Genomic DNA, 26,456 nt, shown 5'->3' with positions numbered 1-26,456 from the left:
ACAGTGAGACCCTATCTCAAAATTAAAAAAAAAAAAAATTTAAAGAAGTGTTTAGAAAATAATGGTAGAGAAATAATGAAGATAGAGTAGGTTTAATGTCATGTTGTACAAAACTTTATGATCCTATAGAGTTTTTCTCTGTACTTAACATCTGCTGTCAAACATACTAAAAAAGGTTAGGAACAAAATAATGTGCAGGAGATGATATTAAATCACTCTTGGTGGCACAAGAACGTGAGGCCATGTAGTTGAATAGAAGTAATGCTCATCACAGGGTCCTTATAATATGAAATCCCTAGTGTATGTCTGTAGGTGACTGGTGCTAAGGCAGGATCTCTTGGCAAGGTGACCGACAGATTCAGTTGGATTAATATTTAAGGAAGTGAGCCATAATTTTATGCTTTGGGTAGTTTAAAACGTCATCCTTCCACCATGGGCCAAAGGTAGAATCTTTTGACCTGGAGAAAATTTCTATGGTATTATAAATCCTATGGAGGGTGAATTGTGATGTTTCTCTTTTTAATCTTACCAGGGAAACAGGAGGTGGGGTGCACCCTCCTCGATTGTCCCCAAGACCCCTAATGTCTTTTTCACTATGTAAGAAAAGCAGCATGATGCAAGTTTGTAGTGTGTGCCCCATAGCTGGCCTGTCTGCGGCACACTTGCCTAGAGACTCCTGCTAGTGACAAGGCATAGCTGAAAGCATCCAAAGGGCCAGCCTCTACTTCCTCATTCCCCGTTTCATTTAACCCTCCACTTCCCCTTCTCCTGGGCTGAGTCTTCCTTCTAGCCCTATATAGGACAAGAGACCCTGCTCTGGGAACAACACTCAGGAAGCACATCCAATAACACGCATCTCGGAGCATTCCAGAAGAAATAGCGTAACTAGTGGCTGTGACCCTACAGCTTTCTCCCTGAATTTTGGGTCAGTCTCCTCTGGAGAGTATATTTGAAGGAAAACAGGGGACAAAAGTTTCCCTCTACTCATCTTAAGTTCATTGTCTGAGAATATATAGACTATTAGAAGTTAGATTAATAAGAGGACAATATGTGAACTAATATGTGTGGTGCATATGCATGGGAACCCTGAATGATGGGTGATGCGGGGGGTGGTTAGAACAGAGACAAAAGAACAATAAAACTACAGGAAAAACCACTAGACAAAATAAAAATGCCTTTGAGTTTCTATCGTAGAAAATTGTGAGAAAAAAGTAAATGGAGGAACTACTAGAAGTCAGGACTGTCAGCAGGGCTTGCTGGCTTCCTGTGGCTCCTTCTGAGGGATGCTAAGGGTTTACACTTGACTCTGGGGATGAGCTTTTGACCTTCCTGATAATGATAGTGGGAAGACATTTACCCATGTATAACATCATGCATAGGAAGAGGCAGAGAGTTTTTGTTATGTCTGCTTTTCTTTTCCTTTTCCTTTTTTTTTTTTTTTTTTTCCCAGGTAGGCTCTCACTGTAGTCCAGGTTGACCTGGAATTCCCCTATGTAGTCTCAAACTCATGGCAATCCACCTACCTCAGTCTCTGAGTGCTGGAATTAAAGGCATGTGCCACCACACCACAGCATGTCTGCACTCTTTTTTTTAAATATTTTTTGTTCAGCTTTATTTATTTGAGAGCAACACACAGAGAGAGAAAGAACCAAAGAGAGAGAGAGAGAGAGAGAGAGAGAGAGAGAATGGTCACGCCAGGGCCTCCAGGTACTGCAAACAAACTCCAGACCCGTGCGCCCCCTTGTGCATCTGTCTAAGGTGAGTTCTGGGGAATTGAGCCTTGAGCCAGGGTCCTTAGGCTTCACAGGCAAGCACTTAACCACTAAGCTATCTCTCCAGCCCATCTGCACTCTTTTTGACCTGTGTAGCTTGAAGTAACCCTTTTTTTTTTGGTTTTTCGAGGTAGGGTCTCATTCTGGTCCAGGCTGCCCTGGAATTCACTATGTAGTTTTAGGGTGGCCTTGAACTCATGGTAATCCTCCTACCTCTGCTTCCTGAGTGGCGTGCTGGGATTAAAGGCATGTGCCGCCACACTGGGCTTGAAGTAATCTTTATACCCAAATGGTTATTCTAACATCTTCTGCCAACTTTAAATATTCTCCTGATCACACTATTTTTTTTTTTTTTTTTGAGGCAGGGTTTCGCTTTAGCCCAGGCTGTCCTGAAATTTGCTATGTAGTCTCAGGGTGGCCTCGAACTCATAGTGATCCAACTACCTCTGCCTCCCAAGTACTGGGATTAAAGGCGTGCACCACCACACCCGGGCTTGATCATGCATTTCTTAAAACTAAAAGCATGTATACCTTTTCTTTTAACTCTGGCCTTTTCTACTTTTCCCCTCTCATTATAATCATTACCCTTTTCAACCATAAAAATCCTCAAAGGTAGTTTATTTGTCTCATTTGCACCTTGTGCTTTTGTCTGCCCACCACACAGCTCTATATATACAGTGCTTTCACTAACACTAGCATTTATGGGTATTGTGGGGGTGATGAATCAGCAGTGCATATAACATCCTATGCACTACACTACTAGCTTCACACTTGCATTCTTTCTAAGTTAATTGCTATTTGGGGGCTTTGAAAATAAGTAAATTGTGAGGCCACATAGCAAATACATTAATGTAGTTAAATTTTATTCTAATTTACTCAATTACCTGATATATAATTTGCTATAAAGGAATTTGCAAAAAAGGTAGATATTGTCATCAAAATACATTATAGGGGATGGAGAGATGACTTAGCATTTAAGGCACTTGTCTGCAAAACCTAAGGACAAAGATTCTATTCCCCAGTACCATGTAAGTCAGATGCACAAGGTGAAGTGCATGTATCTGGGGTTTGTTTGCCATGGCTACAGGCCCTGATGTGCCCAATTTCTCTGTCTCTCTTTCTCAACACAAGTAAGTAAAAAAATACATTATATACATGTATGAAAATTATCAATTAAAAAGTTTTAAAATTTTGTGCATTTATTTATTTCAGACAGAGAGAAAGCCACATTGTGTATCTGGCTTTACATGGGTACTAAGGAACTGAACCCAAACTGACAGGCTTTGCAAGCAGGCACTTTAACCACTGAGGTACCTCCTCAGCCCAAAAAGGTTTTGTTTTTCTTTTAAAGTGAGCTACCTAGAAAGTTAGTAGACCCTTTGGTTGTCCTAACAGCTTGAAATTGTGTAGGCCAGTTGGATGCATGTAAGTTTCTAGAACCTCATCAAAGATGAGATACACCTTACACTTTGACCGGTCCGAGGCATTCACTTGTGAGTAGCAGAGCTGCACATTCCAGCTCTTGAATTTCGTCCTCTCTGAGCTAGGACTGGCAGAAAACTTCACAGCTGGGCATTTCCTGAGTGATGATTTCCTGTCCAACTTGTTAAACTCAAATATGGTACTTTAGGGATTATCCTAGACTTGATTTTATGTAAATGACCCAGTGGATCCTTCCACCATTTAATTGCCTCTATTTTTCCTCTCTCAACTGAGGTCTTGGTGTGATTATCATCGGCTTAGCCGTGACAGTGACTGCTATCACTGGTCTATCCACCTCTGCTATTGCCACAAATGGATATGTCAGAGGAGGTAATTAAACTTGTGACCCACAGCGTCATTTGTAAGGTAAAGGCAACACAGGTTCCAGTAGCTCACCAGTGACCTTTCGGAAGTGTTTTTAAAGGTAATCAGAATTGGTTCTCTTCTCCCTCCTTCCTCCCAGGTAAAGGTACGCAGGAAAAATGGAGAAGGATTTAACCTTTGTCAAATCCCAAACTTTTTTCTTCATGTTGCTCTTAAGCAAGAGAGAAGGTCAGATGTCATGTTTTCTCTTTCCACAGCCATGATTCCCTCCCAGGACACCAGCATAAGTCAGCTTTTCCTTTCCAGGGCTGCATTTTAGATTGTGTTTACTTCTGGAAACCATCCTTGCTCATAATGAGTGGTTCTCGTACTTGATATTTGTGCTTTGCACACAGAAACCCCACTGGGACCCAAAGCATGGATGTGGAAACTTAAATTAAAGGCAGTATAAGTTTCAGCAGACAGGGAATCCAAGGAAGAAAAGTGAAATGTAATATCTTCTATCTTTCATTGCTGACAGGTCTTGGAGTTCTCATAATTCTTCTTTCCACCATGGTAACTTCTATTACTGGGTTGTCAACTTCTGCAATAGCAACTAACGGGTTTGTTCGTGGAGGTAAAATCTCTATGATATCTAATATCCTCATCATTTGCTACGGGTAGGCAAAAATATTTTTTATACTTGATTTTTGATGGGCACATGGCATTAGCTCGATGTCCTTGAAGCCTGGCTAATTGCAGGAGCTGGATACAGAGAGAAACATAAGGCATGGTAAGTGTAATCCAAGTCCACTGTGGTCAGCTCTGGTCTCTAGGAATGGACTCCTCGGGCACACTTCAGGTCATGCTTTGAAGATGTACAAATTCCTTGGAGAAACCTTTTATTTTTCAGGCCAGTCAACAAGCTTCTTGCTGGTGTTTCATGGGACATGGTTCCTGGACATGGCTTCAGTTTTAAAGTTTAGTACATTTCAGGTGCCACCCAGACTGTCATGAAACCGGATCTTTGAGAACATTTCAGGTTTTGGTGGGGAAACTGACCTTCTGAGATGGCTGCCTCCTGAAGCTCTGGTGATTTATCTTAGTACTGGAGCCAAACAGCTTTGTTGGGGATTTTACAGGTCTTGGAGTCATCATCATTGGCTTGAGTGTAGTGGTGACCACACTCACAGGTATTTCAATGTCTGCTATTTGCACAAATGGAGTAGTACGTGGAGGTAAGCCAATTCTTTTACTTATGACTGCATGTTCTGGTTACATAGTCCTGTCTGGAGGTGGTTTAATACTTGGTGTCAATTTTTCATATTTATAATTAGACCCCAAAGTATGAATCAAAAAAATAAACAAAAATAACCTAAAATTCAACATTAGGAGATTTCTAGAAAGGATTTCTTTGATTCATTTCCTGTAATGAACCCTGCTTAAAAAGCATACAGTGACTATATATCTGGTAAGAAGTCATAAGACATGGTAAAGTATGTGGATTCTCTGTACCCTGTATGAGTCTGCTGGGCCTGTCCTTACTCCCTTCCACATGGGTATCCCATGCAATGAACAGTCCGACATGTGACCTTAATAGTTCGCCTCAAATACTATGCTTCTAGTGGACAGCAGACATGGAACAACATCAAAAGGAAAAATAAATAAATAATAGAACAAGATTCTTTCATGTTTCCAGGAGCCAGCAGGCCTAAGTAGAAAATGATGTAGAAGAAATTAGCCATTGTTTTTAACTGTTCCTCTTGCTACCCATGGCCTCTCTGGTTCTCAGCTTAGCCACCTTACCCAGGTCTCCCTTACTCAGGGTCTTTTTTCCCCATTTCTATGACAGGCTGGACTGGAACTCACTATGTAACTCAGATTAGCCTTGAATTTATGGAAGTCTTCCTACCTCACCTTTGAGGTGCTGGTGCTGTAGATGTGAGCCTCCTTACTCATTTTTTTTTTTTTTTTACTCAGGGTCTTCTATACCATCACCTTACCCAGAACCCACCTTCATTCCCAACTTGGACCTATCTCTTACTTTGACCAGTCTTGCCCAGAAACGTGGCAGCCAATATGTCAAACAAGATTGAGATGAAAGAAATAATAGGGCTTTTGCTCAACCCACATAATATATTACAGTTTTGTTCCTAACTGAAAGCAGTTACTATAGTGAAAACAATTCCTTCTCTGTAAAAGTCAATTTAAGTGTATTTGATCCATCATTACCATGTTGACTCTGCCAACCTCTGGATGTGCTCAGCATAGGAAGTCATTACAATCTCTGTTACCTTAAGGTTTCTCAGTTAGCTTTGTTTTTAGGAATTAGTAGTGAATAGTCTAGTTCCATGTGCACTCATTTTCAGCCACACATCAAATGCTTTTCTAGTTTTCAAGGGAGAAGCAATGGTTCCAAGCCTTCTCTACTCAGCCTCCCATTTGGTACTCACACTATGAGTACTTGAGCTTTATTAAATGAAAAACAGAAAACATGTATGATTTAGAGAATGGATCATATATGCCATTATATGGATATCTTATTTTATACAGCAAATATATGACAGAAAATTTTTTGCAAAGGAAGGAAGTTAGAAGAAGAAAGATCAGTTTATTTTTATTCCTTGTTTTGTGATCACTTTTTTGTTTTGAGACAGGGTCTCATGTAGCCCAGGCTGGCACTCCCTGTATAGCTGAGGATGTCCTTAACTACTGGATCCTCTTGCTGTCACCTCAGAAATTCTCGGATTACAGAACTATCCCACCATATCCTGCAAAGAACAGTTTTTCTTCCTTCATTTTCTACCCAGGCCTATCTGTTTCTAGAAATTTTGGATATAAAATTTTACCTACTTTAGTTACATTATTAATTTGAGTATTCTAATTACTAGTTTTTAAAAACACAACACGGCTTTGGTAAAGCTTGCTGCATTATCATTTATATAATAATAGCTTTTAGATTTCAATAAATTGAATTTAGTAAATCAGAGACTTTGTAGATTATGTACATAGTACAAGGAAGGATCAAGTTATTCATTATGATGGTACATAGGAGTTATAAAATCATTAGAAATATATGATACTTTATAAGAATAATTAACATCTAAAGTTTCTTAGGCATTCAGCAACATTTGATCATATCAACTAAACCCCTTGGCAGTTCCTTGGTACAAAGTCTTCTTGTTTCTTGTTGCAGGTGGTGCCTACTACCTGATCTCCAGGAGCTTAGGGCCAGAGTTTGGTGGGTCAATAGGCTTGATCTTTGCTTTTGCCAATGCAGTGGCCGTTGCTATGTATGTGGTGGGATTTGCTGAGACTGTGGTAGATCTTCTTAAGGTAATTAAAGTTTTCTTTAGTACCATAAGACAAGGTTCAGTTTTCTCTTACGGGGCCCTAGCTGAAAGTACCATGGCAAGATAGGAGTGGTGGGGAGGCATAGTTCAGTACTAGTGCATGAGCCCTGAGTATAACATCAAAGGATCTGCCTTGGTATCTATTTCTCACCTTCCATATGGGAGACTTAGAGCCTGTTTTCTACATGTCTGAAACTTGTTTCCCAAATTCATAACAGGAACTAATAATATTGTTCTGTGTGCTTGTACACATCAGGTATATAATGCACATCAAATATTATATAAAATATGAAATTTCAGATAGTCAATGGGTATTATTTTCTGTAGTTAAACTACTATTATACTTACAAGATTTTGAAAGGAAAAGAAAGTTCAAATATGAAAACAAATCACTGTAGAAAACTAGGCATTCATTTGTTAATTGCCCATCTAGAATTGTCCATGAATAAGCACATTAATTTGCAGTATACAAAATAATCTCTAGTCTCTCTTTCATAATAATGAAAGCAATGAATGAGTTCAATGGTTAAAGTACCTCTATGTAAAAATTTTACATGAATAAATGAACATCTTATGTACTCTGAAAGTATGTAATATTCATACATTATTGAATTTGTGTACTTTATTCTTAAATTGAACAGCATTTATTTTCCAATATTCACATGTGAACTACTCATTTCTATTCCTCTAGGATTACCCTTATCACAATACCTAGTCCTTTTTCTGAGACAAAACACAGTAGGTGTATGCATTCATGTATTTATTTAGTGTCACAATAGCTTCCAAATCCATGAGCAGAATGAATCTTTAAAATCTCCAAGTCCTAACCTTGGCTATCACAGGGCTATTATCCCAGGAAATTATAATCCTGGTTCTTTATCCTCTCAGGCTTATGAACACTTAGTTTTCCCATTATTCTATATGGCCCAAGGCAAATGCAATGTCTTTCCTTCTTGTTAAATGTTACAATAATACACACATGCAAGAAGCTGCCTCTAATCATTTGTATGATTTTCCCCCCAGGAAAGTGATTCAATGATGGTGGATCAAACCAATGATATCCGAATAATAGGCTCCATCACAGTGGTGATTCTTCTAGGAATTTCAGTAGCTGGAATGGAATGGGAAGCAAAGGTGAACATCGTAACATAATGTTATCAACAATTGCTGGTCAGGCCCTGAGTCAATTGCATCATCATATTAATATTCAAAAAGAATAGCTGTTCTTACTTGTTAAGTGAAAGAGGTAACCATTAGGTGATGCATCATACCTGCTAAACACCAAGTCTTGCAATGAGTAAGATGCTTATGTGTCATGTGAACAGGCTGTCATCATGTGTCTAACCACCAAGGTTGCTGTCATCTTCATGGATGGCCAAGGCTGCTAGTAACACTGCACGCTGGAGGTCTGTCCTGAGCATAGAGAGGTGATAGTAGAGGGCAATATATAGAGCTTCATCTCCGTAGTTAGAAGACCTAGATTTGAATCCAGTTTATATCTATATGAACCTGAGTAAATTATTTAGCTTATCTATGGCTCAGCTATCTTATCATTAAGAGGGAATAATAACATTATCTAATGCATAGGGCCACCTATTACATAGCCTGGATAAATATGGTGGATTTAAGGATGTATTTATTTATTTATGAGAGAAACATAGGAAAAGAGAGAGAGACAGGTAGAGAGAGATAAATGGCAGGGCCTCTATCCACTTCAAAAGAACTCCAGATACATGTGCAACCTTGTGCATCTGGATTTATGTGGGTGTTGGGGAATTGAACCCAGGTCCTTAATCTTTGCAGGCAAGTGCCTTAACTGCTGAGCAATCTCTCCAGCCCAGATGCATCTATTATTTCATATCCTATTGGATATTTAGTGCTATTACTATTTAGATCAAGTGGTCAAAAAAGGCCCCTTTGAGGAGATAATGAGACTGAAAGGATGCGAAGAAAGAAATTTCTTCATGAACAGCAGAGTAAAATGAGACCTAGGTAGAGGGTAGTCTATGGCATCATCAAGCCAATACAGTTTTCAGTGTTGGAGGGATGGAGGGAAGAATATGGGCAGGTCAGCTCTGCAGACCATGCACAGTAGCTGACTAACAGGAAGTACTCCAGCAGCACTAGGATTCTGTGGACCATCAAGAACCTGGAGGTGCTCATCTATATGCATTAAAACTTTTGGCTCCATTTACATTCCTGGAACCTTTGTGCTAATTATTTGCCTGCTACTTGGAATGTCACCTTCAACCACTTGAGCTCATGTTCTCACTGAAGAGGCAGCAGCTACCTCTTGGTGGAATGTGGCTTAAGGTGTCATTCCTTAAGGATGCACTTACTTGCTAAGCTGGATAATAGAGTCACAAAGAGAACAATCAGATAGCCTATCCCCAGTGGCAATGTAACTTTTACAATTATGTAGGAAGTTGTTGACGAGATCTTACTTGTCTCTTCTCACTATGGCGTTTCAGGCTCAAGTAATCCTTCTGGTGATCCTTCTCATCGCTATTGCAAATTTCTTCATTGGCACTGTCATTCCATCCAACAACGAGAAGAAATCTAGAGGTTTCTTCAATTATCAAGGTACATGCCACACAATTGTTCTTCTCAATAAATGTTTCTCTCTTGCTGCCTTCCCCATCATCATCCCTTTCTCTCCAACTCCAGCTATTGAGATTCCAGTGTGGAAAGAGCCTGGAGTTGGAATCAGGAGGCCCAGGGTTAGGTCTCATCTCTTGCTTATCAGCTAGACAGGTCATATAACCTGTTTGGTTCTCATATATTCTTGCTCAAGTGTGAAAATAATAATTTTCTGAGAATTTGAAAGTAAATGTGTAAAGTATTTCAAATTTTTAAAGTAAAGTTTTAAAAGCAAATCTCTGCTTTAATAACATGTAAAAGTGCTTTGTAAATTTTTATATACTGAGCAACTTATCTCTGTTAAGTAGTAGGAACATAGAGTACACACAAGAAAAGAGAACATAGAGCTTGGCCAACATAATCAGTCACAGAAGAGCACTAATGTCAAATAAAGTCACTTCTGTCTTCCTGGAAGATGTTATTGAATATTTATTTATTTAATGCAATAAGCTTTTTTAGTATGTTGATAGTGTGAATTATGTGATTTCCTTTAAAAATATGGGAAGTACTTTCCATTTTCATGACAAAATCCAATTTGACACCCAATCTTGCTATGGCATGACCCGGTGAAGCATGGCTGTCAGATTTTCAAGCACTAAACATTACAGGAGTGACATGAGTAAACATCCTGGGAGATGTTTGACTTCACCTACTCACTTTCCTACTTTCCATTCTAGCTTACTCAAGAATCCACTGCCGTGTGTGTGTGTGTGTGTGTGTGTGTGTGTGTGTGTGTGTGTAAATGCATGCGTGTATGCACATGCATAAACCAGGGTCTCTTGCAACTGCAAATGAATGTCAGGCACATATACCACTTTTTGTGTCCACCGTTACTTGGGTGTAGGGAATTGAACCCTGGACTGACAGGCTTTGCAAGCTGTTAGCCACTAGGCCATCTCCTCCACCCCTCTTTAAGACTCATTTCCTTTGTGAAGATCATTGTATTTGCTTTGGTTGTTAACATCCTTTTTTCCCCCCTATCCTTGTCCTTCTTTCCTGCTCCTGAAATGTTATCTCTTGTTTTTGCACTGCAGATTCTTTTGTTTAGTTTCTTCCTTTTTATTTTTCCTTTCTGTTTTCCTTCTAGATTTTTTTCGTTTAAATAATGTGGTGATGGCCTATAGGATAGTATTATTTATGAGCAAAGCTCTTCACCATCTTATTCTCCAATCCTTAAGAATTTGGTAGAGTGATCCAAGCTCTGATAGGAAAAGCAAATGTATTTAAAATTGGTTGGAGAAATTAGAATAACATACACCATAAAATCCTCCTACAATTCTAAGGCACTTAAAATAGAATATTGATGGTTTTAAGTATTCATGCACAGAACAGAGCTGGGGAAGAGGGTGTGGATGTGTGAACATGTATAGTATATTTATGAATATGCTAACATAGCCTTGAAAGAATTTCTTATCTTCTTTTTCAGTCTCTTCTGTTTTCCAAGATGACAGGCAACTTTGCTCTCTGTTGGCACAGAAATTAATGTTTTTCAGAGATCCCAAACTTTGTAACATACATTTTGGCTCTTAGGAAATAGTCGCTAGCATTTTTTCATGAGTGCTCCAGTATCTTCTACCTCCTGTGACTCGGTTTCTAGAGATCTATTCCCATCTAGAGCTACAAAAGCCACAGAACTGAATCTTCTTTTGTGGCAATGTATTCATGATAATTTTCTTGTGTCTTGTGTTGCAGCATCAATATTTGCAGAAAACTTTGGGCCAAGCTTCACAAAGGGTGAAGGTTTCTTCTCTGTCTTTGCCATCTTCTTCCCAGCCGCTACTGGGATTCTTGCTGGTGCCAACATCTCAGGAGACTTGGAGGTATGCTTTTCTGCTTTGCAGTCTTGGAAGGAGGTAATGTAGCGGATGGTAGCACAAGAAACTCTGCAGATTGAACAAGTCTCTATAGATTCAAAACTGTAAGCTTGCTGCATGATTTCCTGATTAGTTATAAATTATTTCTCTTAATTCTAAATTTGGGTTCCTAACAAGATAGTTCTTCTGAAAAGTCATATTCAGTGATATTCAAGGAACCGAATATATTAATAGAGTGTCATTTCTCCAACAAAACAAATACAGTTCAATGAGATACTATTAGAAGAATCACATTTCTTTGAAAACTATGATGAATAAGAACATGGAACAGTGGGGTGTGGTGCTGTACACTTTAATCCCAGCACTTGGGAGGCAGAGGTAGAAGGATCACTATGAGTTCAAGGCCAGCCTGAAACTACATAGTGAATTCCAGGTCAGCCTGGGCTAGAGCAAAACTCTACCTTGAAAAGCCAGGGTGAAAAAAAAAAAGAGCATGGACATTTGAGAAATATTGAGAACAAAACAAGCAAAAATAATCATACTACTATTTGGCATTCCATTCACACAGCTCTACTGTACACTAAGTGCCATGAGGGTCATTGCATTACTTAGGCTTCATATTTGAACATTTTATAAACAATCACTAACCACAGCCAGAACAAAACATGCATCAAAATTTGGACTCTGATGGCATCCAAGAGAAGAGGAAAGTCCTGCTTCAAAATGAACCCAAGAGCTCAGCGACCCTCTTTTGTGTCCAGCCTTTACTTCAGAGTTTGCCCTCAGCACATCCAGGGTCACACTGCAGGTCCCATGGAGGGCAGTATGGAAGTAAAGGATGACCAATGCCTGACCTAGCTTGGGTCACTTCTGCTGACATTCCGTTGCTCACAATTTCGACTGGTGAATTCTCTGAGAGAGAAAGGACTCTAGGGGCTATATTCTGAAGCACATAAAATTTGAGAGGGCTGTAGTGTTAAAAGGAGGCGAATTAGGGGACAATTAGCAGCCTCTTAAAGAAAAGACATCAGTTTCATCTCACTCAAAAACAGTATAAGAAACGTCTTACTTCCTAAATGTATAATTAATTAAAAGATAAGTATCTTCAAGACTCATCAGAAGATAGGTTTCTATGTAATATGTATGACTGTCCAAGTAGGTGGTAAAACAAAAATACTGAACAATAGCTAGTTTTTCAGGGATGGTTTCCTCAAGGGAACTTTTATTTTGTTTTCTTTTTCAAGGCAGGGTCTCACTCTAGCTCAGGCTGACCTGGAATTCACTATGTAGTCTCAACGTGGCCTTGAACTTACAGTGAACCTTCTACCTGTGCCTCCTGAGTGCTGGGATTAAAGGCATGTGCCACCATGCCCACCTCAAGGGAGTTTTTGAAGCTAAGGTAGATGTTGACTATTGGTGAGGTGATATAGGGCATAGAAGGCAAAAAGAGTATGGCATAAAAATCCGAAAACAGTGTAGATAGTCTCTTGCCTTTCAATTGGAGAAAACCCAATGAGGCTGGATAACTTTATAAGACAAGTGGAAATCGCTACAGAAGTACAGGAGCTGAGGGCACCCAACCTGAATATAATTCCTGGGAGAACAGACTGCCATTGAGCTCATTTGTTTCTGCATCCTACAAACTTCACATTCTGAGCTCTCTATTTTCTAATAATGCACTAAATAGATCATCTGTAAATTTGTGCCTGGGAAAAGATTTTGGAAATACCCAAGTCTAATCAGGAAAATTAAGTTCAAACTTGTGAGATTCAAAGTTAGAATGTGGTTGTCACATCCAAAAGCAGCATCCTTATAGATTACTTGTTCTTTAAAAAAATGTTTAGTGAAGGAAGACACAAGAAGGCTAAATTTTGAATTACTTCTGGAGGAAGGAAATTAACATGTAGAGTGAAAACTAAGACTTTGTTAAAGTCCCAAGCCCTGTTTGTGGGAAGTAAATACAGACAATCCCTTCTTTTCTGATCTTAAATACAAGATCAAATATTAGTATATTGGCATCACAATTTATCTGCTAATGTCTTAGGATCACGTTGACCCTCCACTACAGTTTCAGAGCTTGTGGTAGGTCCTATAAGTTAAAACTAAGTCTCTTTCTAAGGTATAAGACTGCCTCTGCCTTACCTTCATAGATATTACCATTCCATTTAAGTCTGTTTCTATTTTACATAGTTCCCAAAATTTCTGAAGCAATAAAAGGAAATGTGAAACATTACATGAACTGGGAGACTGGGTACTCATTCCAGTCACATTCGCCTTCTTTTCCTTCCCAAGTGCGTTGTGTGGCTCACACCTGCACATTGACCTAGGGCACAGTATGGAAATACGAGGCTGAATAAGCATGCATCAGCACAAACCCTGTTTATAATATTCCTTCAAGAATTGGGAGATAGGGATTAGTGGGTACATAGGGCTGGTTGCATCCACGTGGAAGCAGGTTTGCTTGGTGAAGTTACAATGTACAGCTGTCAGGTTGAGTCACATAACTGACCTTTTTGGTAGCCATGATTAGCATGTTTAAGTGGTTTTTTTTTTATAAAAAGTCATACTGTACAGATTGCTTATTTGTACTGAGGAGACTAATGCCTATTGGAATTGTACTTCCCTCAATTCAGTATTTATTGATTCCTGTTGGATGCCAGGCATTGTCTTGTATAAGGAATGAAAGCATTAAAATCTCTGCTTAATAAATCCTGTTAAATGAAATATAATTCACTATGCTGCTTGGAAATAGATTTGATATGATTTAGCACCATCCTCCAAAATAGGATATGAGATGGTAAATTAAGTATGATGGGAACTCAACTCAGTGAATGTGCATTCATTAATAAGCATGAGAAAAGCCCATTTTCTAGCAGAGGCTTCACTTTACCTACTCTTTCTGCTTACCTATGGATATTAACCATTCCCAGCCATTCCTGAACTGGATTCCAAATGAGGAGTTGAAGGGACAGAAGAATTTAGTAGATCATCTGTTTTTCTCAGTAAGAAGTGATTTTTTAAGGCATGTCTAAGCTCAGTATAAAACAGATACTCAAACACCTATTGCAGTTTTCATAAAAATCACTCTTTTTTCAGCTAGTTACCTGTTAGACCATAGGTTTTAAGATTTCATAATTCATCCTAAACACATTTTCTAAAGAGAATTCAGGTTCACTGATTTTCCATTTGTTTGATAGGTTTTTAGAACTTGTTTCAGTAAGCATAGTTTACAAATTTGAAAAGACAAAAATAAATCCAACTAATCTATTATTTAGTTATGATTTTTCCTCTGAATTATTTTTTCAAAGGATCCACAAGATGCCATCCCTAGAGGCACTATGCTGGCCATTTTCATTACTACTGTTGCCTACATCGGTGTTGCTGTTTGTGTAGGTGAGTGGTATTTCACCAATGCTGGAACTGCAAGGAACCCTGCCATTCTTCTAGTAGGCTTACAATAGAAAATAAGTTAGGAGACAGGGAGTTTGGGGGCTGGAGAGATGACTTAGCAGTTCAGACACATGACTGTGAGGCCTAAGGACCCAGATTTGAGCCTCCAGGTCCCACATAAGCCAGATGCACATGGAGGCACATGTGTCTGGAGTTCCATTGTGTAATGAAACATAACTTCATTATCCATTCATCCAAAGATGGATAACTGGGTTGATTCTAGTTCTTAGCTATTATGACTTGAGCAGCTATAAACAAAGTTGAACAAATATTCTATAGTGAAGTGTGGAGTATTTAGGATAAATGGCCAGTAAGGGAATAACCTGGTCAGTTAGTAGCTGTATATGCATCCTTTTCAGGAAATCTCCATATTGATTTCCATAGTGGTTGTACAAGTTTACATTCCCACAAACAGTGGATGAGGGTTCTTCTCACACATCCTCACCAACATTTGTTGTTGCTAAATTTTTTAATGATTTCCATTGTGACTAGAGTAAGGTAGAATCTCATAGTTGTTTTAACTTCTATTTCCCTAATGGTTAGGGATGTTGAACATTTTCTTAAGTGTGTGTTAGCCATTTGTATTTCTTCCTCTGAGAACTCCCTATTCAGTTCTCTGCCCCATTTTTGGAGTGAGTTGTTTGAATTTTTTATTCTGAGTCCTTTGTAGATTTTAGATATTATTAGGCTTCTGTCAGTAGAAAATCTGGTGAAAATTTTCTTCCATTCAATGGGTATTCAACTGGCTCTGCTTATGGTATTTATGTATGTGCAAATGTCTTTTTTTTTTTTTGGCTTGTTGACCTAGCATCTCACTTTAGCTCAGGCTGACCTGGAATTTATTATGTAGTCTCAGGGTGGCCTCAAGCTCACAGTGATTCTCCTACCTCTGCCTCCTAAATGCTGGGATTAAAGGCATGCACCACCATGCCTGGCTATGCAAATGCTTTTTAGCTTCATGTTAAGTGATTGTTTAATTTCCTGGGCTACTACATTTTATTTGGGAAGTGTTTTCCCACTTCTGTATCATGGAGTGTTCCTCCTATATTTCCTACCAATAGAAGAGTTTCAAGTCTTATATTGAGGTCTATAATCCATTTAGACTTGAATTTTGTGAATGGTAAGATGAATGGATCTAGTTTCATTTTTCTACATCTGGGTATCCAATTTGTTCAGCACCATTTGTTGAAGGTGCTGTTTTTTCTCCAGTCTACATTATTGGCACCTTTGTCAAACATCAAGTAGTTGTAGTTGATTGACCTAAGGTCTGCATCTTCAATTCTATTCCATTGATCCATATTTCTGTTTGCATGCCAGTACCATGCTGATTTTCTCACTGTGGCTTTGTAATATAGCTTTTGATCAGGTGTAGTGATACCTCCAGAGGTGTTTCTTTTATTGAGGATATGTTTGGTAATCCAAGCCCTGCTGCCACCCCATATAAATTTTGAGATCATTTTTTCTATCTCTGTGAAGAATTGTGCTAGAATTTTTATTGCTATTTTATTAGATTTGCATATTGCTTTTGGTAGAATGGCCATTTTCACAGTATCAATTCTACCTGCCCAGGAGTATGGAAGGTCTTGCCACCTTCTCAAGCCCTCCTTGATTATTTTCTTGAAGTTTTTACTTTTTCATTATATGTCTTTTACATCCTTAGTGTTATTTCAAGGTATTTAATTTTTCTGTTGCTATTTAAAAATGGGACAGTCGTCTTGCTGATTTCTTTCTCTGTATATTTGTCCTATACATATAGAAAGGTACTGATTTATGTACGTTGAATTTTTATCCTGCTACTTTACTGAAGGAATTAATCACCTTTAGAAGTTTTGAGATGGAGATTCTCAGGTCACTTATGTGTAGGTTCATGTTGTCTGCAAATAGGACTGCCTTGACTTCTTCCTTTCCAATTTGCATCCCTTTTATTTCTTTCTCCTCTTATTGCTTGGGCTAGGACTTCTACTACTATGTTAAAGAGCAGTCATGAGAGTGGGCACCCCTGTTTTGTTCCTGATTTCTGTAGGAACTCTTGAGTCTTCCCACATTAAGTATTATTTGGGCTTTATGTGCTTTATATATAGCCTTACTTGTGTTAAGAAACAAACCCTCCATGCCTATTCACTATAGAGTTTTGTTCATGAAGTGGTATTGTATTTTTTAAAAGGCCTTCTCTGGAGCCGGGCGTGGTGGCGCACGCCTTTAATCCCAGCACTTGGGAGGCAGAGGTAGGAGGATCGCCGAGAGTTTGAGGCCACCCTGAGACTACATAGTGAATTCCAGGTCAGCCTGAGCCAGAGTGAGACCCTACCTCGAAAAACAAAAACAAAAACAAAAACAAAAACAAAAAAAAAAAAAAAGGCCTTCTCTGCATCAATTGAGATGATCATGTGGCTCTTGTGATTAAGTTTATTTATGTGGTGCATTACATTGACTGATTCCCATGTTGAACCATTCCTGAATCCCTGGGATGAAGCCTAATTGATCAAGGTGGATAATGCTTTTGATAGGTTGTTAAATTCAGTTTGCAAGGATTTTGTTCAGGATCTTTGCATCTAAATTCATCAGGAATATAGGCCTATGATTTTCTTGTTTTATCTCTGTCTGGTTTTGGTATTAGAGTGATACTAGCATCATAAAAGGAGTTGGTGAGGATTCCCTACTCTCTGATTATGTGAAACAGTTTGAGAAAAATTGTTTTTTGTTCATCAATGAAGGTGTGATAGATTTTAGCTGAGAAGCCTGGTCCTGGACTTTTCTTTTGGGGAAGGTTTTTTTTTTTTTACCTTTTCAAGCTCAATGGATGTGATAGGTTTGCTTAGGAGATTAATCTGCTCTGAGTGTAATTTTGGTAGGTGGTATGTGGCTAGGAATTCATTTTTTCCAGTTTATCCAATTTTGTGGAGTAGAGGTTTTGAAATGATGTCCTAATGATTCTTCCAATTTCACTGATTTCTGTTATGACCTCTCCTTTTTCATTTCTGATTTTGTTAATTTGAGACTTCTTTTTTTTTTTTTTTTTTTTTTTTGCTTGGACAAATTGGCCATGTGTTTATCCGTCTTATTTTTTCAAAGAACCAGGTTTTTTTTGGGGGGGGGTTGGTTTTTTGAGGTAGGGTCTCACTCTAGCACAGGCTGACCTGTAATTCACTATGTAGTCTCAGGGTGGCCTCAGACTCATAGCGATCCCCCTACCTCTGCCTCCCAAATGCTGGGATTAAAAGTGTGTGCCACCACTCCCGGTCTATATCATCCATTTTTAATTGCTTTCTTAGTTTCCAATTCATTATTTTCTGCTCTGACCAAGATGATTTCTTTCTGTCTGGAGCTCTTAGGGATGAATTCTTCTTGTTTTACCAGTGCCTTTAGGTGGATGATTAGGTAATTAATTTGAAAACTGTCTTTGTTCTGAAGGTATTTAGCACAGTGAATTTTCCCCTTAACTCTGCCTTTCTTGTGTCCCATAAGTTTTGGTAAGTTGTGTTCTCATTGTCATTCAATTGTAGGAAATTTCAATTTCTTTTTTGATTCCTTCTACAACCCATTCATTGTTAAAAAGTGTGTTGTTCAGTCTGTATGAGGTGGTATAACTCCTGATATGTTTCTTGTTAATTTCTAGCTTTAAAGCATTGTGATCTGATATGATGCAGGAAGTTACTTCAATTTTCATGAATTTATGGAGGCATGCTTTATGGTCTAATATATATATACATACATATATATATATATATATATATATATATATATTTTTTTTTTTTTTTTAAGAAGGTTCCATGGGCTGCTGAGAAGAATATGCATTCTACAGAACTAGGGTGGAAAGTTCCACAGATGTCAGTTAGGTCTAGTTGATCAATGGTGTTGTTAAGCTCTATTATTTCCCTGTTGATTTTCTGCTTGGATGATCTGTCTATTGATGAGAGTGGAGTATTGAATTCCTCAACTATGATGGTGTTACTGTTTATTTCTGCTTTGTTGTCAAATATGTTTTGTTTAATAAACTGTGGTACACCTGTGTTTGGCACATATAGATTTATGATTGTGATGTTCTCATGTTGGATTACTCCCTTGATGAGTAAGAAGTAGCCTTTTATGTCCTTTTTTATTACTTTTGGTTTGAAGTTTATCTTATCACATATCAATATAGCAATACCTGCTTGATTCTTATTTCCATTTGTTTAGAATATCATTTTTTATCCTTTTACCCTCAGGATATGTCTGTCTTTAGTGATGAGGTAGGTTTCTGGTAGACAGCAGATAGAAGGATCCATTTTCCTGATCCATCCTGTTAACTTGTATCTTTTGATGAGTGAGGTAAGACTGTTAATGTTTAAGGTTATAACTGTGAGGTTCAACTTAATCCTTATCATAATGGGGTGCTTTATGGGGTATGGTCTTTTCTTGGACTTTGTACTTTTGTGACCCTGCTCTAATTTTGGTTATTGTGATCTTCTTTTTTTAAAATTTTTTGTTTATTTTTATTTATTTATTTGAAAGAGACAGAGAGAGAGAGAGAGGAAGATGGAGAGAGAATGGGCATGCCAGGGCCTCCAGCCACTGCAAATGAACGCCAGACACGTGTGCCCTCTTGTACATCTGGCTAACGTGGGTCCTGGGGAATCGAGACTCGAACCGGGGTCCTTAGGCTTCACAGGCAAGCGCTTAACCGCTAAGCCATCTCTCCAGCCCTGGTTATTGTGATCTTCTTGTAGGCTCGTGAGATTGGTTGTCTGACTGTTCTGTGTGGAGTATTCCCTGAAGTATTCTCTGTAGTTTTGGCTCTGTGTTCATATGTCATAGAGGAGATCTTTTTTTCATGGAAAACTTTTCCTTTCACCAGCTCTTATGAGGGATTCTTTTGCTGGGTACAGTAGCTTGGGTTAGAAGCCATAGTTTTTTATACTTTGAAGTGTTCCATTCCAGGACCTTCTGACTTTCAGGGTTTCCATTGAGAAATCTGAGGTAATTCTGATGGAATTATCTTTGTATGTAGAGAGTTATTTCTTTCTGTCTTTCTGCTTTTAGCACCCTCTTTTTGTTTTCATTGTTAATACTTTTAACTATGATGTGCCTTGGAGAGTTTCTTCTTTGGTCCTATCTATTTTGTGTTCTGTGGGCTTCTTATATCTGGGTGGGCTTCTCTTTTGAGAGGTTAGGCAAATTTTCTTCAACAATTTTGTTGACTATGTTCTCTATGCCTCTGGCCTGGATTTCTTCCCCTTATAGTATACCCATGATCTGGATGATTGGTTGTTTTAGGGTATCCCACAGTTCCCTTGTACTCTGTTCACATGATTTTGTTGAACTTAGCAATGTTTTTGGACTCCTAACACAATTTCTTTGGTCTTGTCATCTCTTGCCCCAAGCTAGCAGCAGGGGAACAAGGACCAGGGAACTGGGAAGTGGGGAAGGAACTGGAAGCTCAGGACAACTCACTCCATGTATACACACTCCAGAGCAGGGGATCCAGTAGTTGGGACCCAGGGGCCATTCAATCAGGAAGGCAAATCAGGGGCCTGCTCCTACAGCAATCTTGCAGGGTCCAAGCAGCCCCAAGTCAGCAGCCGGGGAATCAGGCCTAGGGAGCCGGGAGGTGAGGAGGGGGACTACAGGGAGATCTGGCCTACTCACTCCGTGCACACACCCTCCAGAGCAGTGCTTATTACTTCTTATGTGAGGACAGTGTATACACTTGTAGGATGTAGTGTAGCTTTTAAAGTTTAGCTACACATAAAGAAATTCTTGTTTCAATGCTTTAGGAAATCAGCATATTTAAAATTACATTGAAACAACCTAAAATTAAATGTTCCAGATGTTGTTTTTGGTGTGGGAGTGTGTGTGTGTGTGTGTGTGTGTGTGTGTGTGTGTGTGTGTGTATGTGTATTCCAGATGCACAGAAAAATGAGGGAATAAGCAAAGTTATAGACTTTATTTCAGAGATTCTACTAATATTTTTCCTGGTAGATGGAAAATTTGCATTTCTAAGTGTATCTCAGGGCAAGAGAAAAATAATCATCTAGTCAATATCCTGTCCTTAGTGCAAATAATGTCTCATGGCCTGGTATCATGGGACTCTGGAGAGAAGTATGAAGCAGAAATTCAATCCGTTGAATTCAGTTAATTGAAATTCCAAAATATATTTTCTAGTTTCTCCATGTTTATGTGTAATTTCTGTTGCTTTACTTGCTATTGATTTCTAGTATTATTATACTATAATCAGTACAGAAACAAAAGATTATTACAGTTACTTTGTATTTGATAAGACTTGATTTGTGACATAGGCTATGGTCTATTTTACAGAAGGTTCCATGGGATACTGAGAAGAATACATATTCCATTTCTCTTGGATAAAAGATTCTGTCATGTGTATATCTGTCATGCTCATTTGATCTACAGATGAACTCTCAGGTTTCTTTGTTGATTTTAAGTTTGGATGACTAATATAGAATTAAAAATGGCTTATTGGAATTACCCACTTTTACTACATCTGGACCTCTCTAACTTTTATGCTTATTAGTGTTTTTCTATGAAATTGGGACCTCCAGTGTTTTGTTTATATATTTTACAATTGCTGCATGTTCTTGATAAATTGTTTTTATTAATATGTAGCCTTATTTATCTCTTCTAACTAATTTTGCTTTGATGTCTATTTTATTAGATACCTGAATAGCTATATCAGTTTGTTTTTGGTTTCTGTTCACTTAATAGATTATTTTTCCATTCTTTGACTCCCAAATCTGTGGGTATATATACCAGTAAGGTTTGTTACTTGAAGATAACAGATGTTGGATTTTCTTTGTAATCCAATTAACCAGTCTGTATCTGTCTATTGGTATCATTCCCCAGGGACATCAGCCTTTTTTTTTTTTTTAAAGGTAAAATAGAGAGAGTTTATTAAGGGGAAATGCTCTCCCAAGAATGGGAGTGGGCTAGTGAGCTGAAAAAGACATATGCCCCAAAAGTCCTACTTTGAGCCCCATAGCCCCTTATAAAGCACCCGCCTCTCACCTTTGTATAGCATGAGCTTTTTCCTTTTTTTTTTTTTTTTTTTTTTTTTTTTTGGTTTTTCGAGGTAGGGTCTCACTCTGGTCCAGCTGACCTGGAATTAACTCTGTCATCTCAGGTGGCCTTGAACTCATGGCAATCCTCCTACCTCTGCCTCCCGAGTGCTGGGATTAAAGGCGTGCGCCACCACGCCCAGCTTTTTCCCTTCTTTTTTAAGAAAGGGTCTCTCATTGGCCTGCAGCTCACCAATTAGGATAGTTTAGCTGACCAGGAAATCCCAAGAATCCTATGGACTCCATCTCTCAGGCATTGGGGTTAAAAGTGCATGCCATCACACTCAAATTTTTTTTAAATATTATTTTATATGAAATATGGCAGATTATACTCTTCCATCCCCTCATCCCTACCCCTGCCACTGTAAGGGCCCTCACATGTGGTGTTATGATACCAAATGTGGGGTATGAAGGCCTCAGGTAATTTTTATATAGTTCTAAGATCAAACTCTTGTCCTTCTGCTTGTGAGACAAGCACTTTACTGACTGACCTATCTCCCCATTCTTACATTGTGTTATTCATTTGATTCATTGAGTTTTGCATTTCAACATTCTCTTTGATTTGTATTTTGAGTCTCAATTTCCTTGCTGAAGTTTTCTTCCATATTGCTAACTTTTTCATCTACACTGGTAATTATTTTATCCATTTTGCTTTTTCCTGTATGTTGTTGACTATTCTCTATAGGGCCTGGATTGAACTCATCTTCTTGTTTGTATCATCTCTCAGATACTGACTTTTATCGCCAGTAAACTTTTGAAATCTTCAACTAGAAAGTTATTTATTTCAGTATCTTTTTAATAGTTGAGAGGTTTTCATATTTCTTGCACTTCTGCATTACAATTTGTGCATCTGTTGGTTTGGATATGTATGTCTTCTGGACTTGGGGAAAAGGTCTTCTTACAGAGCAGTCTCCTTGAAGGTTCAGTCTCCAGTACCAATCATCAAGGAGAAACCAAATGCTGTAGCAACATTAACATCAAACTATGTGAGATGTTTAAATACACTTAAAATCAATTACAGATCATTAATATGACACCAAAGATCATAGAACCAACAATGAGAAAATGACTGTAAATGTGCCATAAAGTTAAAAATTATTTAAGATAAATGTAGAAACAGTCAATAAATGAGATAAAGGAAGGAGACAGGGAAAAGAGAGAAAAAGAAGAGTTGCAGGGTTAAATGAATGAAAGGATTAAAAAGAGAAGTGGAAAAGAATATGGAAAGGAAGACAAAAGAGCAGGAGATTATCAATAATTTAAAGAAAACCAAAAAAGATTTTCCAAGTGTAAAATGTTCAACACACAAATATATGCACTAAGGGGAATATAAAATAAAAACACAGGACATTGAGGAAAAAATACACGAAAGCAAAGTTAAGATGTTATAAGACATTGGAAAGTAGAAGGAAGCAGGAAACTCAGGGAGTAGGGGTGAGAAAGAAAGACACTAAGGAGAAGAAAATATATTGCCCTCAAATTAAAAATGCATAAGCAAAATTAGATGAATCCATGAATGGAAATAATAAATAAAGAGAATTTATTTGCAATGCAACACAGTAAGAGCCCTGCCAAAAATGGGGTTGGTGTCAGCCAGTGAAGCAGCCGGAGCTCAGTGACGGCCAAGTTCCCAGCCTCGGCTCCCACAGTGGCACGGCCTGCACTCCCACAGCTCAACCAGAGACTGGCAGCTGCCAGTTCTGCTAGCCTGCTCTGTAGACTCTGCCACAGAGCCTATCTCAGTAAAAGGCATAGAGTGATTATGGCACACCACATCTATGTCTGGCCTCACCAATCACTAAAACATACATGCATCCACTTGGGCATGTGCCCACACACATATGAACATGCATAGGCAAAAATCTAGGTAAATGTGTAGAAAGAGAAAAAAAGGGAATCACGCAGGGCAAAGGGGGGCTGGAGAAATGTCTCAATCCGTACAGTGCTTGTTACTCATGCATGAGGACCTGAATTTGGATTGGCAGCACCCATGTAAGCACCAGGTAGGGACAATGCACACCTGTAATCTCAGTGGCAGGGAGGCAGAGACAGTCATCCCTATGGATGCTGAATAGCTAGTCTAGCTGAATTGTTGAGCTCCAGGTTCAGAGAGAGACCCTGCCTCAGGATACTAAAATAGATGGTATTGACCAGGAGCACTGAGTAGAGATAAACATGTTCAGATTAAAGTCAACTGAATGAGTTTTCAGAAGAAAATGCTAAGGGGGCAAAACTCTGAAATAAATGACATTTAACCTAGTGGTAGTGTTTGCCTTATAAGCACAAGACCCCGAGTCCCCAACACTGAAAAAGGGCAAAAGATAAAGAAATAACAGGTCATGGTTGTTTCCCCAGCGGCCTGTGTGGTCCGAGATGCCACTGGAAGTATGAATGATACCATCGTTGCTGGGATGAGCTGCAATGGGTCCGCAGCCTGTGGGTTGGGCTATGACTTCTCAAGATGTGAACATGAACCATGTCAGTATGGCTTGATGAACAATTTCCAGGTATGAAGAGAAATAAATAAATAAATAAGCAAGTTCATTGCGTTGGTTTTCATTTTTAGAATATCATGTGTAGTAAATCTTCTGAATTTTCAGTTAATTGATTTGAATTCATCAAGGAACAAGTTGTGGGAGAGAAGGAAATCACACAGACATTATGCAGTAGCAGTTCCTGGTTCACAGGTATTATGGTAGAAATAGACAGGGGTGTGAGTTGCACCACTAGCAGTGAGCACTGCTGGGCACTTTAAATCTGCCAGTCACCTGTGCAAGGTGTCACAGCAGAAAGCAGTTTAGGAGAGTCATCACTTGGAATGTGTGGTATGTATGGAATTTTGGTTAAGGAGAAGTCTCTGAGGCAGACCCAGAGGGCCAGGGAGACAAGGGCAAGGGAGAAATTGTGAGTGGCAGATTGGGAGGAAAATGAATGCCAAGGAACAAAGGAAGCTGGAAAAATACAGGATTTAACCATTAATTTGCTCACAGGATTGATATGAAAAGAAGAAGTAAATGTCTTATGAAGTTTTCACTCATCTAATTTTAACAGCCAACACAGAGAGATTAACTCAGCTGTAATTGCTATTCCAAAATATGGCTTAAATTGATAGAATCTCATCATGTCTCAGATCTAAAATTATGTTCAATGAGCAAGAGAAAAGCAAAGGTTCAGAAAGCCCATGTGTGAAGGAAGGAGAAAGGCTAATGTCTTGAAAGGATTATTAACACCGGATCCTCTCCCCAGACTAAATTCAAACACCAACCATTTTCTAAGTAACATAACTAGAGAGAACAAAGAGGCTGGCTGTGGTGGTGCATGCCTTTAATCCCAGCACTTGGGAGGCCAAGACAACAGGATCGCTGTGAGTTCAAAGCCAGCTCCAAGTCAGCCTGGGCTAGAGCAAGACCCTACCATAAAAGAAGAAAAAAAAGGAGAACAAAGAGGAAGAGGTTGTCAAAATCCTTGATTGCATTTCTGTCTTTATTTTTTCCAGTATATTCTAATTATATTATGGTAAGCACATAGTGATTTGTGCAACAAGACCATTCCCATTTTGAAAAAAATTGAATATTAAGAATTCAAGAATGAAGCAGGAAAAAAAGTCATATGAGAAACAATGTACTTATAAAAGATTCCAATTCACAGAAAATGGAGATTGAAGCAGTTCCATTATAATCTGAGTGATTTTTAAAATGCTCTATTGCTTAAAGTCTTTCTTACTGGAGCTTCTCTTCTCAAGGTCATGAGCATGGTGTCAGGGTTTGGCCCCCTCATCACTGCAGGGATCTTTTCTGCAACGCTGTCCTCAGCTCTGGCCTCCCTTGTCAGTGCACCCAAAGTGTTCCAGGTAATATAGGCATAAAAATCTATGCCTTTCCCTATTGCTATTTCTACTGCATGTGGATTAAGCTAAAACATTCATTTTCACCAGCAATAATTTTTCATCACTTTCTGAAAAAATTACTGGGTGCATCTGGCTCAGGTACTGTGTCTGCAACATAGTCAAGATATATTCAAATAATATAAGGAATGATGAACTGCAGAGTTAACTCGTGTCTTATAGAGTATATTGCTCAATATTTCCTCCAAATCTTGTTTGAATCACCTAGAGAATGACTGTGCATAGATACAAATGATAAATGTCTTCTGTCTTTTCCATTAGGCTCTGTGCAAGGACAACATCTTCAAAGGACTGCAATTCTTTGCAAAGGGATATGGGAAAAACAACGAACCCCTGAGAGGATATTTGCTCACTTTTGTGATAGCCATGGCATTTATTCTTATTGGTTTGTAGTCTTCTTGTTCTTACTGAAGTCCAAAGAATTGTTCTGATTACTCAAGTATTTCCTTTCCATTTGAGAAATTAGCTATTGAAGACCCTCATGGGGAATTTTGGAGTTTGTCTAAGGAGGAAATGAGAGATCCTTGTGTGAAGAGGGCCTGTGAGGATCGTGAGGGAGACTCTGTACTTTCTGTTCTTTGAATCTGAATATTGGAAATCTATCCAACCAGATGTAATTTAATCTTTTCTCCAACTTGATATCACCCCCACACAGACTTTTCCCCTCTCTGCCGTATCCACCTGCA

General features: G+C 38.7%; 1 protein-coding gene across 3 annotated transcripts in view; it reads left to right on the top strand.

Annotated features, from left to right (window-relative positions):
* Positions 1-26,456, top strand: part of Slc12a1 (solute carrier family 12 member 1) — a 97,125-nt gene that overhangs the window by 20,368 nt on the left and 50,301 nt on the right. Inside the window, exons 5-13 of one of the 3 annotated variants that reach the window (XM_004669741.2) lie at positions 4,700-4,795; positions 6,754-6,893; positions 7,934-8,044; positions 9,382-9,493; positions 11,243-11,370; positions 14,673-14,757; positions 24,222-24,373; positions 25,609-25,716; positions 26,032-26,155. In XM_004669741.2, the coding sequence (XP_004669798.1) occupies positions 4,700-4,795; positions 6,754-6,893; positions 7,934-8,044; positions 9,382-9,493; positions 11,243-11,370; positions 14,673-14,757; positions 24,222-24,373; positions 25,609-25,716; positions 26,032-26,155 (1,056 nt within the window). Of the gene's footprint in view, positions 1-3,488; positions 3,585-4,098; positions 4,195-4,699; positions 4,796-6,753; positions 6,894-7,933; positions 8,045-9,381; positions 9,494-11,242; positions 11,371-14,672; positions 14,758-24,221; positions 24,374-25,608; positions 25,717-26,031; positions 26,156-26,456 lie in introns of all 3 variants that reach the window. The other 2 variants (XM_004669740.2, XM_004669742.3) reach the window with 2 other exon arrangements.

The sequence above is a fragment of the Jaculus jaculus genome, chromosome 8 (assembly GCF_020740685.1).
Source record: "Jaculus jaculus isolate mJacJac1 chromosome 8, mJacJac1.mat.Y.cur, whole genome shotgun sequence".
Classification (NCBI taxonomy): domain Eukaryota; kingdom Metazoa; phylum Chordata; class Mammalia; order Rodentia; family Dipodidae; genus Jaculus; species Jaculus jaculus.
The sequence above is the reverse complement of the archived record's forward strand: the minus strand, read 5'-3'. Positions and strand labels throughout refer to the sequence as shown.